The 16,063-nt window shown below is 31.1% G+C and overlaps 1 protein-coding gene across 5 annotated transcripts; it reads left to right on the top strand.

Annotated features, from left to right (window-relative positions):
- Positions 1–1,619: 1,619 nt before the first annotated feature.
- On the top strand, positions 1,620–13,790 carry LOC139528459 (uncharacterized). Of its 5 annotated transcripts, none has more exons than XM_071324438.1 (12): positions 1,620–1,739; positions 3,812–4,357; positions 4,863–4,892; positions 6,023–6,109; positions 6,338–6,397; positions 8,317–8,346; positions 9,948–10,007; positions 10,554–10,586; positions 11,219–11,278; positions 11,897–11,929; positions 12,454–12,507; positions 13,394–13,790. In XM_071324438.1, exons 2-12 carry the CDS (start codon positions 3,828–3,830, stop codon positions 13,401–13,403), a joined length of 987 nt encoding a protein of 328 aa, XP_071180539.1. In that variant the 5' UTR covers positions 1,620–1,739; positions 3,812–3,827; the 3' UTR covers positions 13,404–13,790. The 5 variants fall into 5 exon arrangements, with proteins under 5 accessions (XP_071180539.1, XP_071180540.1, XP_071180541.1 ...); XM_071324439.1 differs by having other exon boundaries at positions 1,626–1,739; positions 11,900–11,929; XM_071324440.1 differs by lacking the exon at positions 8,317–8,346 and having other exon boundaries at positions 1,642–1,739; positions 13,394–13,537.
- Positions 13,791–16,063: the final 2,273 nt, after the last annotated feature.

Genomic DNA, 16,063 nt, shown 5'->3' with positions numbered 1-16,063 from the left:
TCCTTGCATGTTGTCATGTTGGTTCGTGTTATATCCTTGCATATTGTCATGTTGGTTCGTGTTATATCCTTGCATATTGTCATGTTGGTTCGTGTTATATCCTTGCATGTCGTCATTTTGGTTCGTGTTATATCCTTGCATATTGTCATGTTGGTTCGTGTTATATCCTTGCATGTCGTCATTTTGGTTCGTGTTATATCCTTGCATATTTTCATGTTGGTTCGTGTTATATCCTTGCATGTTGTCATGTTGGTTCGTGTTACATCCTTGCATTCGTCATGTTGGTTCGTCTTATATCCTTGCATGTTGTCATGTTGGTTCGTGTTATATCCTTGTATGTCGTCATGTTCGTTCGTGTTATATCCTTGCATGTCGTCATGTTGGTTCGTGTTATATTCTTGCATTTTGTCATGTTGGTTCGTGTTATATCCTTGCATGTTGTCATGTTGGTTCGTGTTACATCCTTGCATGTTGTCATGTTGGTTCGTCTTATATCCTTGCATGTTGTCATGTTGGTTCGTGTTATATCCTTGCATGTTGTCATGTTGGTTCGTCTTATATCCTTGCATGTTGTCATGTTGGTTCGTGTTATATCCTTGTATGTCGTCATGTTCGTTCGTGTTATATCCTTGCATGTCTTCATGTTGGTTTGTGTTATATTCTTGCATGTTGTCATGTTGGTTCGTGTTATATCCTTGCATGTTGTCATGTTGGTTCGTCTTATATCCTTGCATGTTGCCATGTTGATTCGTCTTATATACTTGCGTGTTGTCATGTTGGTTCGTCTTATATTCTTGCATGTTGTTATGTTGGTTCATCTTATATCCTTGCATGTCGTCATGTTCGTTCGTGTTATATCCTTGCATGTTGTCATGTTGGTTCGTGTTATACCCTTGCATGTTGCCATGTTGGTTCGTCTTATATCCTTGCGTGTTGTCATGTTGGTTCGTGTTATATCTGACTATAAGGTATGGGTATATACGTTTTTTGCTGAAGAGTGTAGTGGATGGCATCTTCGTTCTTAATTCTCTGGTGTATAGTTGTTTCGCTGGTTCGCAAACTGCATCTCCATTTTTAATTAATCGCTAATGAGCAAAGTAAATACCGTATAGTTCGGGGGGGGGGGGGATAAGAAATGACTAAATGTGAGATTAAAATTGATGTAATAAAAAAATATGTAGATACATTTAACTTTTAATCAACTCTGTGAACAGTCCAAATATGACATCTTGGTTAATCTTACAATTCTTATTTCGATTAGATGTCATGTTTGAAAATTGAGGAGAAAGATATAGCTATGCTACATTAAAAATTTTAAATCTTTTTATATCAGCATTTTTTAATTTACTGCTGTCTAAATAAACATCAATTGCTTACGCATATTTCTAATAATTATATGCACCTTTATATTTTTACATACCATACATTATAATATTTTTGATTTCACTTTTCAGAACAATATTAATTATGTCATCTATAATAACATAAGTGATGAAATATAAGAGAATTCCATGCCTTGGTAACCTGGTCGAAGGAAAATTTATATGGCTTTACGACTATATGATTTAAATATTAACCGCCTTGAAAAAACTATAAATTCAGACACAGGTAAGCTAATCGAAGGTAAGTTAATCGATGGATATTTAAAAATAACTCTATATATGTTTATATTGACAACGTACGATGTTTGTAAATATTCTAGTATATTGATTTTTCGTACGAACCTTGATATTTGTCAGGTAATAGAGACTTTTTATATATATATTGCATGTTTGATGTATTTTGTGTATTTTACTGTTTGATTCTTCAATTTAATTAACATGATCGTATACAAATTGCATATCATCAATATGTTTTTTGATAATTATCTCCCTTTGATAATTTCAACATAATATTTTGTTCCTCCTTATTTCAACGTACCCTGTTGTTGTCTGAAATTGGTTACAATGCAGTTTAATTTATATTTTACAATTTCATACGTCTTTGAATATTTATTTGTATGTTGTCATAATTAAAAACACGGAGATGTGGAGGTTTCGTAAATTAGACATCACCAACCAAACGACATAAACAACTAAACGGAATCTAAAGGCTAGATATGTTGCACACGAATTTTTTTTTTTTTCTTTCTCAGATCAATCATACAGAGAAGTTTAAATTTGTGTCATTCATTCAGTTTCTGTCGTATATAATTACAGATTAAATATTGTTCATGAAAAACTTGTATATAAACGTACTTTCTTGTCCCAGTCACTTTAAAAAAAATGTGTTTGATCTTTGCAAGTAATTTTTTGTGCAGTCAGTACATTGAATTAGATATAACATTTTTAAGCAAAGAAACAGTTTATTTTTTAGAGAGATTGATAAGATATTGATTCCTGAATGGTCCAAAACAACCAAAATGGCATGTCCCTAGACCGCCTGTTCAACATTCATACTCTCAAATATCGTAAAAAAAATGAAGAAATAAATATTAATTTTACTTAATATAAGTTCTTTAATAATTCAAAAGTATGTTTAGAGCCAACATATTTTAATAAACAGCTTTTAACATAGGATTTTTTTTATTTTAGAAGGTGTGTCCCTAACACAGTGTCCACTACGAAAGGAAGTCAATAAAACTTGCTTATAAACAGTTTTATAAAATCAATGTAATTTTTTGTTTGCAAGAGATATAAACATTAGGGTCTTACAAAAGAAGTGATGCTTTTATAACGGCAATTAAACTGTTGGTAAGAAAAATTGAGCACATCAAATGGACCAGAGTGATACCGTATTTTTGTAAATGTCCACTACGAAACGGGTCAAATCTCCTTCAGTAACTGGTTTTAAAATTATGAAAAAAATATCAGTGTACAGCTTAATAACGCTTTGATGAATACAGTCAGTCTTGTTACTATTGCAATATTGGGGTTGTGAGAAAAAAATAAAGCACTCACACCACATCTTCCTATATCTGAATACGTCCCCTACGAAACGGTCCCCTACGAAACAAGTTTGGGAGAAAAACGTTTCGTAGTGGACACTACCACTACCATGCAGTCTTTTTTTACTCTTTTTTCAATTATATTCGTGCAAAGCAAATAACAAAGGTTAGTTTCATGTAATTTTTATTATGTTTTTATTAACATAGAATAGGGTTGATGTCAACTACGAAACTTTTTGTCCACTACGAAACGGTTTTGTCAACTACGAAACGCATCAAAATGTCCACTACGTAACATGAGTTATCAATAAAAAATGGTTCTCCAATTCAGAAAAAAATGAGATTTTTCTAGTATATAACGTAAACAAACTGGAATGTCTATAGCATGTATAGGAAACATTTAAAATTGCAAAAATATGTGTGTTTAGAAGCAGTTTCGTAGGGGACAAAAGTCCCCTACGAAACAGTACACAAATTATGAAAATAATATCATTTTAAAGAGTATCTAAGATTGCACTTTTTGTTTACAAACAGGTCTATAATAGAGGTATTCAAAATAACTCTTGAAAATAAATTTTAGACTAGTTGATTTTCCATTTTTTTTTTTAGGTCTGAAAGGAACGCTTTTATTGAAAAACGCCCATGTAGCAATCTAATCACAGTAACGTACCCTATTCTTAAGATACATCTCTTTTGTTCATATAAATTTCAAGTCATTAAATTTTTTCTTGACGTGTATTTCACCATTTATTTACTATTGATTCTCAATAAAATTTATAAGAAATATGCAAATATATACTGTAACAAATCCACGGTCGGTAACACAAACATCTATAATATGCAGCAATTTGTATATTTATTTTTTTTCTTTCTCATTTGATCCAGGTGAAGAAATAACAAAATGTCTTCAACTAAATTTCGTCTGGCACAACTGTACAATCCTTGTGATTGTGAAAAGAAGAAAAAACATGAGTTACATTACATAACCTTTGACGAAACATTTACAAGACTACAAGAAGTTACAGATGAAGTCCTTAAATATTTCGACAACAAAGGGGAAGTACTCCAGTTTGTTCTTGGTCACATTCCCGTCAAGTCAAAAGAGGATAGTACCTTTACTTTCACGGACAGAAAAACATGGCAAAAGAAGGAACTGAAAGACCGGAAGAGGTTCTGGGAGGAGAAAGGATATGACCAAATGGTAGTGATTGGCTGTGTGGAAGAAGACCTTATTCGTGACGACGCCATCGATGCCATGAAAGATTCCGAGATCTACGCCATTGCCTTAGCACAAAGATTGCTCATGCATTACATTTATAATAAACCAGAAGAAAGATTGTTCAACGACTCACTCCAGCTTAGCAGAACATCTCTGGAGAAAACAGATGGGACTGTTCTTTATATCGCAATCAAGTTTAAATCTAAACAGAAGTATGTACATTTGAAATCTATACTTAAATTTAGCTGATAAATTACGAGAAATTATTCGACCCTTACACTCTTTAATTTCATGATTTGTAATTATGTGGGGCCTTGGAAATCAATAATGGGGAAATAAAAAAATCAGACTAAAAACAAGATAAGAAATTTCCTAAACAATAATAAAAGAACACGCTTTTGCATTGAATTCCTTTTATATCATACAACACAAACATTTTATGAATTATACGGATACAGATAACTAACATAAAAGTGTATTTTTGTTTCAACTTTTTTTAATATATGAAAATGTGTATGATTGAATTTAACTGAGCAAATCAATCGCTAAAATGAGTGTTTCTATATTGAAAATTAAACATTCTTGATTTGAACTTTTCTATGTTTTATTTATCGTGAACACCAGAAATAGCCAAAAGTTAAGCCCTAGACTAGTTTGTTATCAAATGATATAAAAATACAAATTTAGTCTCAATTATTCAAATTTATTTTTTTTCAGAAAAGAAAAATCAAAGCCACGTCGAAAATGGTAAGTGTTCAAAAGATATATATATTAACATTTTAAAAGATGAAACGGTTTGATATTATTTGAAGGCGCATATATTTTAATTTTTAGAATCCCTGAGTATGCAATATAACAAAAGGTAATTAATCTTAACTTTGAAATAAAAACAAAACACAAAGCCTTAATGATCTGAATTTAGAATGTCTAAATCTGCTTTCTGACCAATTTACGCAAATATGCACGTCGTTATATGAAAATTGTATTCAAAATAAAAAATGCGTCTCTCATGGCATGATATCACCTTGAATACCCATTTGTGTTGTTACTTTTGTTAAATTAATTTTTGTAGCACACACTTTTTCAATAAAAGTTTAAAATTTAGTTAAAATGTTAAAAAGGTAAATTAAAAATTACTTTTAATATTGTATAGTTATTCAAATCAGCTCTCGCCGCGATATAGTCTATTGGCGCTCAGATGTCGTAAAGCAAACACCATGATCAATCTATCAATTAATCGATCTTCAAGAAAAGTCTTGGATACTTATTTTATTCACTACATATGACTATAGTTGTATATAGTAAAATATATATGTACATGTGTTATTGGGTCTTATAAGACATACTTCGTTTCATACTACAACTAGTTGTGTTTATTTCCTGAATATAGTAACAAAGCTATATTTTGTACCATTGGCGGATCCAGGGGGGGGGGGGGGGTGTCCGGGGGTTGGAACCCCCCTTTTTTTGGCCGATCAATGCATTTGAATGGGGAAATATTGTTGGAACCCCTCCCCCTTTGTCCTGGGTTGGGAACCCCCCTTTTTAAAATGGCTGGATCCGCCCCTGTGTACTATGTCAATTTCATCATGGAACACTTCCTGTCCATTAAGGGATGAACATAAGTTTTCCATTTACGTTACGTCAATTTATTAACTTAAGCTGCAGTATAAAGACAATATTAGGTCAATGTCAAAAAAATATAAACTTTTTTGTACTCGGCGCAAAACTTGGGAAGGGGTCGATACAACCTCGCCCTTCCCTAGTTTCTCAGCCTCATACAAAAAAGTTTATATTTTCCTGACATTGACCTAAAATTGTATATGTCATACATTTGAATTGTCTCCTTGTGTAATAGGTCTTATTTTACTTGAAAGGAAATCTAGGAGTTCCAGTAGTAGTAGCAGTAGCAGCAGCAGCAGCAGCAGCAGTAGCAGTTCTGATAAATCAAGCAGCGACTCAAGGTATTAACACGCTTTTCGTTACATTTCAAACTGTCATAGTAATCATGTGTTCAGAATTTTTATATAAAAGAAAAAAACAACGTTTTATTGCCGAAGCAATTGGCTTTTTTTTATCCGGACGATTTATAATTCTATAATTATGTTCGGAAATAATGGCATGCATTGTTAAATGAAATCGGTATAAATACAAAAACAAATTATGTTCAAATGAAAGTATTTTTTTTGTAGTTCTGATGATGAAAGCAATGATTCATCAGATGGATCTAGAGGAAGATCAAGAAAGCCAAGGTATCTGTGAAAACTAAAGTATACTTACAAATATCAAATTTAGAATTCGTCATCTATTAATGAAAAGTTAAGACTTAACTTTGCGATTAACCATTGTTTACGTCAGTCGCAAGTGGTATTCTATGATATGTGGTATTTGTAAACATTTCGACAAAGTGAGAGGTAATCAATTAACTATAAAATGATAAAATTTGTGAATTTTTTACACAGCCATACCCAACTATATCAGTCCTATTCAGGACCGATAACTCTGTCGATAGATATTATCGGGTATGCAATATTGTTAAAACCAGACCAATCGTATTAAACGTCTCTGTTGGAATGTATATAATAAATCTTTTGTTTTACACAATTTAAACTTTAAATCGATTTATTGCCTGAATTTAGCTTTAAATATTGAATTAAAAGATAAATAACAATAAAATCATATTCAATGAAACAAATTCATTTAAATTAAAATTTAATTCAGAATATTTCTTTGAAATAATTATAGAAACATATAAATATTTGAATGCCTTTTAAGCAAAAAATATTTTTTTAAAGAAATTTTCATAATATTCATATTTTCCTAAAGTTTATACTTTAGTTTATAAGTTTATAAACATACTTCTTCTGATTTGACACGGGAAGGAGAAGATATTTATTTGTACATTTATGAAAACTTTTGTATATCACAAAATTTAAACTCTGGTAATACATGTATACACACTGACAGGATGTTTAATGTCAGCTGGTTGCTTTTGGTTTTCACGTCTACCTGACAATATATTATGATGTAACATTATAACCCAAGTTAGATTTCACCTGTTTGGTCAAGGAATGAAATTTTAAAGGTATAGAATATTTATCTATTATAATTGGACATTGTTTTTTTTCTCTTAGGATGAAAACATTTTTGTTTTTGTTTTAAAAGAAATGAATAAATATATTTCTAAAAAAAGATAAAATATACAGAAAACTTGAAAAACACCTTTAAAAAAGAAGAGATTTTTTATATTATAGATATTGTAAAGTATTTTCTGGTAACAGTATATCTCCTGGATGAATATCTGTCAAAATAAATGTTCCTGTGTCACACTTAAAATAAAAAAAATTTATTAAGACATTTTGAAATCAATGATATCGAAATATCACTAAAGGAAAATAACAGAAACATCAGAGATTCTTTATGAAAAATTAGATATAATCTAGGAAAGTCTACTATAGAAATCATTGAATTGATGCAACATTTTCATATGATACATCAGCCGCCATTTTGAAAATCTCGGAAAATTCCCGTTTTCAAATCGATGTTTGACCGAAATTGCCCTGAAATTAAACTGTTTTAAGTAGTATTTCTCCCCAGCTATATGTTTGAATATACTTAATCGATTTGCAAAGTTTGTTTTTTATTTACAGAATTTCTTTATTTGTTGTAAAAGTAGACATGGGTATCGGTAATTTAGCATTGAGTCAACGGAGAAATGATGAGAAAAAGTGCATGTTTTACGATTCCGATTTGACCGAATTTATTCAAAAATTAAACTGTTAGGACCAACATTGATTGATAGAAATATGTTTGAATATCAAGGATTGATTTGCAAAAGTAAGAAAACGGATTAGGTTTAAGAGAAAATTAAACTTTATTGAAGCATATATGCATTCTATATGGGGAAATATAAAACAAAATGGCGGGTAATATACGTCACAAAAGTCACGTGATGTCCAACTTAGTTGGATTTTAAAAATCCGGCCCACCGGAAATACATTTAAAGATAAGGTCGAATAATAATTTTAAGATTTAATGTCAAATTGAACAAGGTGCCAAAGTAACTACCATTATAGAGATTTTACAAGTATTTGGAATATATTTATAGTTTCATAAATATGTGTAAATTAATAGTGAGTATATACACGTTTTTTGTTTGTTATTTAAACAGGAAAGAAAAATCGAACCACCATCGAAAAGGGTGAGTTATTAGCGTTAGTTAAAGGATTCATGCAAACATGCAATACAGGGCAATTTGAATGATTGATAATGCTACCTGCAACAGAACGATAACTTAAGATGGTACCTAACACTACAGGGAGATAACTCTGTAAAATCAGCTAAACGTTTGAATTACGGTGTGCTGTTAAGGGAATATGAAGCTTCTCAATGATCAAAACTAGATTTTGTCAAACTGCTATATAACCAGTGTAATTTTTCTGATAAAACGGGTGGTTCAAAGTTTTTGAAATTTTTATATTTTTGTCAAAGGGTCAAAGTATATACTTTGTCCAAATTTTATGAAAATTAAACGAGCCAAATTAATTTTAGTGAAAGTGTTGGGTACCACCTTAACTTCTAATAGAGGAATTAAGTTCATACGATACAGTTACAGGGAAGTTAATGACGTTGCTAACGTAAATTGTTATTTTCGCGACGTCAAACTATATGACTTATCGGGAAAAGATTCAGTTTTTGACTGATTTTTATCATTCAAACTTATTTGACTTGAAAACGAGTTCATAGACCCCTCTTTTTTAAAATGCCATTTGGTTTGATTACGCGAAAAGATTATGTGTGCTAATTTTCATGAAAACGTAAATAGTGCATTTTTTTTAATTTGATAAATGTACAGCAAAAATGGTGTGTTTTTCTAAGTTCATGAACATTTGATAAATATAACTTATTTCTGTATAAAAAATGTATGATTTTTAGAATACTTATAAAATACAGAAATTACCAATTATTTAACAAAAAACAATCAGTGTTTATCTTTTAAAACAATAAAGTTATGGCTTTCTTTCGAAAGGGAAAATACGGCCACAAATCCGAATTTTGAGCAAATGTATATACAAAATTTCGACCTCATTTTACTTAAAAAGAAGAACATGAAGGTATTTTTTTTATTACATATTTGATTTAATCAGGTAAAAAAAAATTGTATATATGTATTTTTTTTTATCAAAATGTAAATACGGGATCAAAACTGTACCGTACGTATGCCCTTAAGACGTTCATGGAAAATCAAAAGCTTTCTTTGAGATTTATTCTATGGCATGTATTATCAGCCAAGATAAGTAAAATTTTCAGTGTGCTATTGACCTAATACGATATATACGGGGCCAGTAAGATCCATATATTGGTGATACTGATATCGTATATATCGTAATAGGTCAGTCACTATAGCACACTGTGTAACGGATTTATCTTACCGACTATCTTATCATGTGGAATTCAGACTAGTTGCCTATTTTAAATAAAAAGAAACAAACGTGAAATAAAAAAGTTCTGCATTTATTGTCAATCTTTTATCATCAATTTCTTCAGCTGTTGTCCAGGCGAAACGTTTCAGATTTTTCTTTGAAACGTCACGTTTTTATTATAAAACGAAATGTTCTTACTTACCGTGTATTAAAATAAAATACTAAGAAACCCAATATTAAGTAACCAGGGTCTTCATGTGTTGGCTTTTAGCCACTGATCTTCCTAGAAATATATAGGAGGTAAGATAACATACTTTCACGACTTTTCTGCTTCTAAAATAATTGACAACTATATTATTATTTATTGTATATTTTCCAGTTGCAATGATGAAAAAGTTGGTTTATCAGATAGATCAAAGAGCAGATCAAGAAAAACAAGGTAAATTTGAAATCTGCGGTTTACATTTACATACAATGTCGTGGAATACTTCATCTATTATTAATCAAAGTACTGAAGTACTGAACATCGGATGACAGAAAGTTCTTGTGGATGGTGAAAAGCGCTTATCACAGAAAAAAATCACATCTCTATACCTGAAACTGAGATTAATGTACAAAGGTATTTTTTAGACAAGTTCGTGTGTGGATGATGAATAAATGACAGGAAATGCAACCTCACTGTTATAACTAGTACTGTATAGTGTAGTGATACAAATCAGTATACAATTGTTTGTTGTTATATAATATATTAATATTACAGTTACATGTATATATAATCGGTTCATCCATTTGTATATCATTCTTATATATTATTCAAATAATAGTGCTGTGGCAAGAACTGGTTCCCTACTGAAAAATTGAATATTTTGCCATAATCCCTGCATGCAGATATATTTTAAAGTATTCGTGTCATTTCACCTTCATTCGTTTGTGTTACCCTGTAGTCAGTATATTCACGTGTGGTTTTTTTTAATTTTTATTTTAGCAAGAAAGAGAAATCGAAACACCATCGCAAATGGTAAGTTATTAAAGTTAATTACGATATATGTACTTCTGAATGAACAATGACTTTATCCAAAAAGGAACAACATAGCCAATTATATCACATCATACTTAAATGTCATTGGATAATTTAGCTCATACGAATCTTGGTTAGGAAAATGTACAATTCTCTTAGTTTAACTGAGCATAGAATAAGAAGCAAAAATAAAAACAACAAGAAAACTGCCATTAGATTTCAGCTTGTTTTATGTATTATTTAAATATAATTTAATTTTAGATGTTACATGTCTTCTGATTGGCTGACGTTATTTTGTTATCAGCCCATAGACATGTGACCGTGACGTCATCAACGTTTTTTCATGGTTTTCTACGGTTTAAAATGGAATTTAGAATTAAATTATTATAAGAAATGAGTGTAATATTTTTTCTGTCTATTCGAAATAACATAAAAAATGTGGTGCACACTGTTAAATAACCCGCTACGCGCGTTATTCAGTGTGCACCAAATTGTTTATGTTATTTCTTCATAGACAGAAAAAATATTACAGTCATTCCTTAAATATATGAATGATATGTATCTTCGTGTATTTTAACCATGTTAACATAATTTCACGGATTTTCTATTTCTCAATAATTTTACATTTCTAGTTCTGATGATGAAAGCGGTGGTTTATCCGATAGATCAATGAGTAGATCAAGAAAGCCAAGGTAATTATTTGAAACACAATCAGGTACAATGTCAAAACATACTTCTTCTATTGTTCATGGGACTCGGTGGCCAAGTGGTCTGAGTATTTAAACTACTGTTTCACCTGCCTGTAAATAATGAGTTTATGAGTTTGAATCCCGTACGTTAGTAATTCGCTTGAACCCAATCTTAATAAACAAGGATTGTCAGTTTCCTTGCAGAAGGTCTGTAGTTCTCCCCTAGAACTTCGGCTTTTTCCATTAAAAAAGTACGCCACGAAGTAGCCAATAGTGCTGACAATGCATTAAATATAAAAAAGAAGATGTGGTATGATTGCCAATGAGACAATTATCTACAAAAGACAAAAATGACACAGAATTAACAACTATAGGTCACCAGTATATAGTTAATAATTTAATATTCTTCACACAAATAAAACGAAAAATGAGAGAAAAATATTTAAACGATATTTTTAGATTTATCATTGATTTATATCTTTCAGCAATTCTAGTTATTCAATACCTAAGATGATCTAAGATTTAAATTTCGATAGAGTAAGAGACCATATTTAAATAGCATAAATATGCGTTAATCGATAGTGAGTATTATGTATACACGTGTTGTTGTTTTTTTTTCAGCAGGAAAGAGAAATCAAAACACCACCGAAAAGGGTAAGTTATGACCGTTAATTAAAGGATTCAAGTGAACAATACAAGCAGTCCTGAATGAACAATAGTTTTATCTGAAAAGAAACAATTTCAAAACTTTCGATCGGGTAAGACACTCGTGTTATGACTATTTTGGAATTTCCTTTGTGACGTGCATTATCGGTAAAGACGACGTAGGATTTAATAAATAAGCCATAGAAACTATTTTCTGTAAATGTATAGTACTTTTTTTCGAATTTATATGGTATACTTACACCCATGCCAAATGATCGCTGGTTATAGTGGGCGTCTAACGGCCGATCATATTACACCATACTTTTATGTTATTGGATTATTTTGGCTTAAACAAATGCATTGCTTGAGATTTAAAAGGAAAATACAGAATTATTTTAGTCTAACTGAACACAAACTGAAATGATCAGAATGCTGTGAAAAAGTTTTAGCATTTGTGTTTGTACTGTCATACGACTTTTATGTGTTCATTGTATATGTTAGTATGATTACATGGCTTTATTTTATTTTTCCAGTTCTGATGATGAAAGTGGTGATCAATCAGATGGATCTAGAAGTAGAAAGCCAAGGTATAAAATGTGTATTGTAAGAACAGGGAAAATAAAATTCAGAATGGAAATGAGAAATGTGTCAAAGCGACCCGACCATAGAGCAGACAACAGTCAAAGGCCACAAAGGGGTCTTCAATTTTACTATAGCGAGGAACTCCCGCACCCGAAGGCGTCCTTCAGCTGGCCCCTTAACAAATATGTATACTAGTTCAGTGATAATGGACGTATACTAAATTCCGAATTATACACAAGAAACTAAAATTTAAAATCATACAAGACTAACAAAGGCCAGAGGCTCCTGACCTGGGACAGGCGCAAACTTGTATCGGGGTTAAACATGTTTTTTGAGATCTCAACCCTGTTTGATTCGTTATTATATTAGTAAAGATTTGTTAGATTGCTATTTTTAGTAGTAAGATATCAGGCAAAGTCTAAAAGAAAAGCGGAAATTACCAAAGGAATAGGCAAACTCATAACGTGGAAAACAAATTTAAATACCATCAAGAAACAAAAAACGAGCAAGAGACGAACAACAGTCCACAAACACCACCTTCAAAAACTAAAAGATTAACAAAAGAACCCCACCTTAAACTAGGAGGGGTCTCTAATGACTACAAATGAATAGCAGATCCTACCTCATATATTGGCGGATCCATCCATTTTAAAGGGAGGTTCCAACCCAGGACAAAAAGGGGGGTCCAACTATATTTCCCCATTCAAATGCATTGATCGTTCAAAAAGGGGGATTTCAAACCCCACACACACCCTGGATCCGCCACTGCTTACGTATGGCATCGTCGTTTAAACCTGTGGTATGGATATCATATAATTCTTCTAACTTTAAAAAAAAATATATTTTCTTTGTTATATTGATCCATTTATTATTGTCTTATATTACTTTCAGGAAGTATTAGATAAGAGATGTAGACGTCATAGTTGCTTTAAACATGAACTCCGTAGAATAATATATTCCTAAGTGGACTTTATATTCAGACGTACCATGAGTGATTTGACATAAGTTATTCAAACCTATGGACCGTGTACTAGTTGTGTTAAAGAAGTGTTTAATACTGATATCAGTAGTACTCTATCCAATCCTATCCAGGTGAACAACCGGAAGTGTCTCTTTGGAAAACCTGCGTTGTGGTCGTGCTCAGTAATCCAATTCACAAGATCGGACATTTTTGTGTCTGATTTCGTTAATTGTTTAACCACATATTATTTGATTATACAAGTTGAGTGTATATTTTTATTCTAAAATTTGAAATTAAGCTTTATAATTATAAAAAAATCGAAGAAAATGCTTTCATAGAATTTTATAGTCCGTACATTTACAAACACTTTACTGAAATATAACAAATAATACCACAGGAGTTTTATATTTCAATATCCTTTAAATACCAGGCAGCTTAGGGCATTCAAATAAACAAAGGCACTGGACATCTCTGATGTTATATACGTAGATATAAGGATACTATGAATAATGAGAGATGTTGATAACGTCAATGAGACAGCAACCCAACGAAAAAAGTAAACAAAAGTTATCTTCAGGGAAGCAGTCAAGTCGTCAACAACATCAGACTAGCTAGCTTATACATCGTCCCAAATCAATAAAAGTTGGGGAAATTTTAAACAGAAACAAAGACCATTTCAAAGCTTGTACTTATTTGTTGAAATGTTTATAATGCCCCATCTACGATAGTAGAGGGCATTATGATTTCTGGTTTGTGCGTCCGTTTGTTCATCCGTCCTTCCGATCGTCCGTCCGTTCGTACGTTTCTCTGTCCCGCTTCAGGTTAAAGTTTTTGGTCGAGGTAGTTTTTGATGAAGTTGAAGTCCAATCAACCTAAAACTCAGTATACATGTTCCTTATGCTATAATCTTTCTAATTTTAATGCCAAATTAAGAGTTTTGACCCCCAATTTCATGGTCCATTGAACATTTCAAGTTATTTTGCAGTCAAACTTCAGTTTGCGGTAAACAATATACAAGTAGCATTTAATGATTATAAATTGAAAAATCGAAGTTCAATCATATCAAATTTATGAATCTCGTTTTGGTTTTATTGACTGATGTAATACTGTGAGGTTAATGGTAATATGTTCTAAAAAGTTATAATTTTACAGTTCCTGTATGCCATTATTATTATTATTTCATGATCATATTTTCTTTTAAAAATCCCGGACTAGGTTTTGAGAGAAATAAATAAAAACCTGATAATATGATTGTAGAACTCGAAAAAAGGATGTATGCGTTATAGTTAGTTATCAAAACAGTAATGCCATTACACATAAAGTGGACAATATTGACAACTATTAATACTTGCTATAAACATGAGAGGATCGATTTGATCGTATGTAACTAACAAGCAGTCTACACTAGAAAAAAATGGGACTGGTTTGCTTGAAAAAGGGATCCGTTTACTCCAAAAAACACAATACATGTATCAACTGTGGGCATAAATTATTGTATTGAGCTCGAGGTAAAAGAGATATTTGCAAATCATTAAAAATCTCGCATACTATGCATTTTCTGCAGTGACGACCTTTGATAAAAGTTCACAGGACAATAAGGAACGACAACAAAAGTTCCATGTAGGATAAAACAACTTAATTCACATATTTTTTTTTCACTGACCCCAACCCTCTCTTAACTTAATTTCGGGAAAAAAATTATTGACCAATACAGATATATGTAAAATCGATGTCAAATAAACAAAACTTGCAGCACTTTTTACCCCATCCCCAAATATTTGAATTATTTGTTATTTATTATTCATGATACATTGATGAATAGAGATGTGAATAGATATCAATCACTAGGCTTATTATAAATTCCTGATGCATATAATGATGATACAAGTAACTTTGTTACATTCCTCCAATGCTAATAAAAGAAAGTTTTTAAACATTGAAATTTTCTTTAATTTAAAAGCTCGATGTTAATAACAGTATTCTTGAGATATATATATGTACAGTGAATTTGTATAATCAGTGATTATGTAGAATCCCCGAATTTTTCAGGGATTATGTAGAATCACTGGTCAGTTTAGGGATTGTATATACTCACTAAAACTTTCAGGCATTATGTATAATCACTAGAAAACTGTCAGAGATTATACATAATAACTGAAGTGATGAATTAGTTGTATTTATATAGAAATGAATAAATTAAGTTAAATAATTAGTTCTAAAATAGACATATTAAAACGTCATTTTAAACAAAAGTTGTGAAATGTTAAGCACAATATACATGTATAAGAATGTCAGTTTTAGTTTGTTACCCCGATTTTGTTTTTTGTCCATGGATTTATGAGTTTGAACAGCGGTATACTGCTGTTGCCTTTATATATAACAACAATACATTAAAATGTTAGAAACAATATACTTAAATATTTAGCACAATGATTATATTTAAATGTTAAGAACAATATTTCAAAAACAATCATCTATTTTTACAAATTAATTTGAATGACATCGACTATTTGAATCACATGTATGTTTTTACCACAACATCCGCATTTTAACAAATATTGTCCTTCACATATCGAATCAGATTTTACACATCGAAGAAC

This window comes from Mytilus edulis, chromosome 6 (genome assembly GCF_963676685.1).
Source record: "Mytilus edulis chromosome 6, xbMytEdul2.2, whole genome shotgun sequence".
Classification (NCBI taxonomy): Eukaryota; Metazoa; Mollusca; class Bivalvia; order Mytilida; family Mytilidae; genus Mytilus; species Mytilus edulis.
This window is presented reverse-complemented; position numbering and strand designations above follow the sequence as displayed.

Bases quoted from the DNA above. Each gene is read 5' to 3' on its own strand.
- LOC139528459 (XM_071324438.1), top strand. From the start codon at position 3,828: ATGTCTTCAACTAAATTTCGTCTGGCACAACTGTACAATCCTTGTGAT. The intron at 8,347-9,947 runs GTGAGTTATTAG...TATATTTTCCAG, and splicing joins TCGAACCACCATCGAAAAGG to TTGCAATGATGAAAAAGTTG. The intron at 11,930-12,453 runs GTAAGTTATGAC...TTATTTTTCCAG, and splicing joins TCAAAACACCACCGAAAAGG to TTCTGATGATGAAAGTGGTG.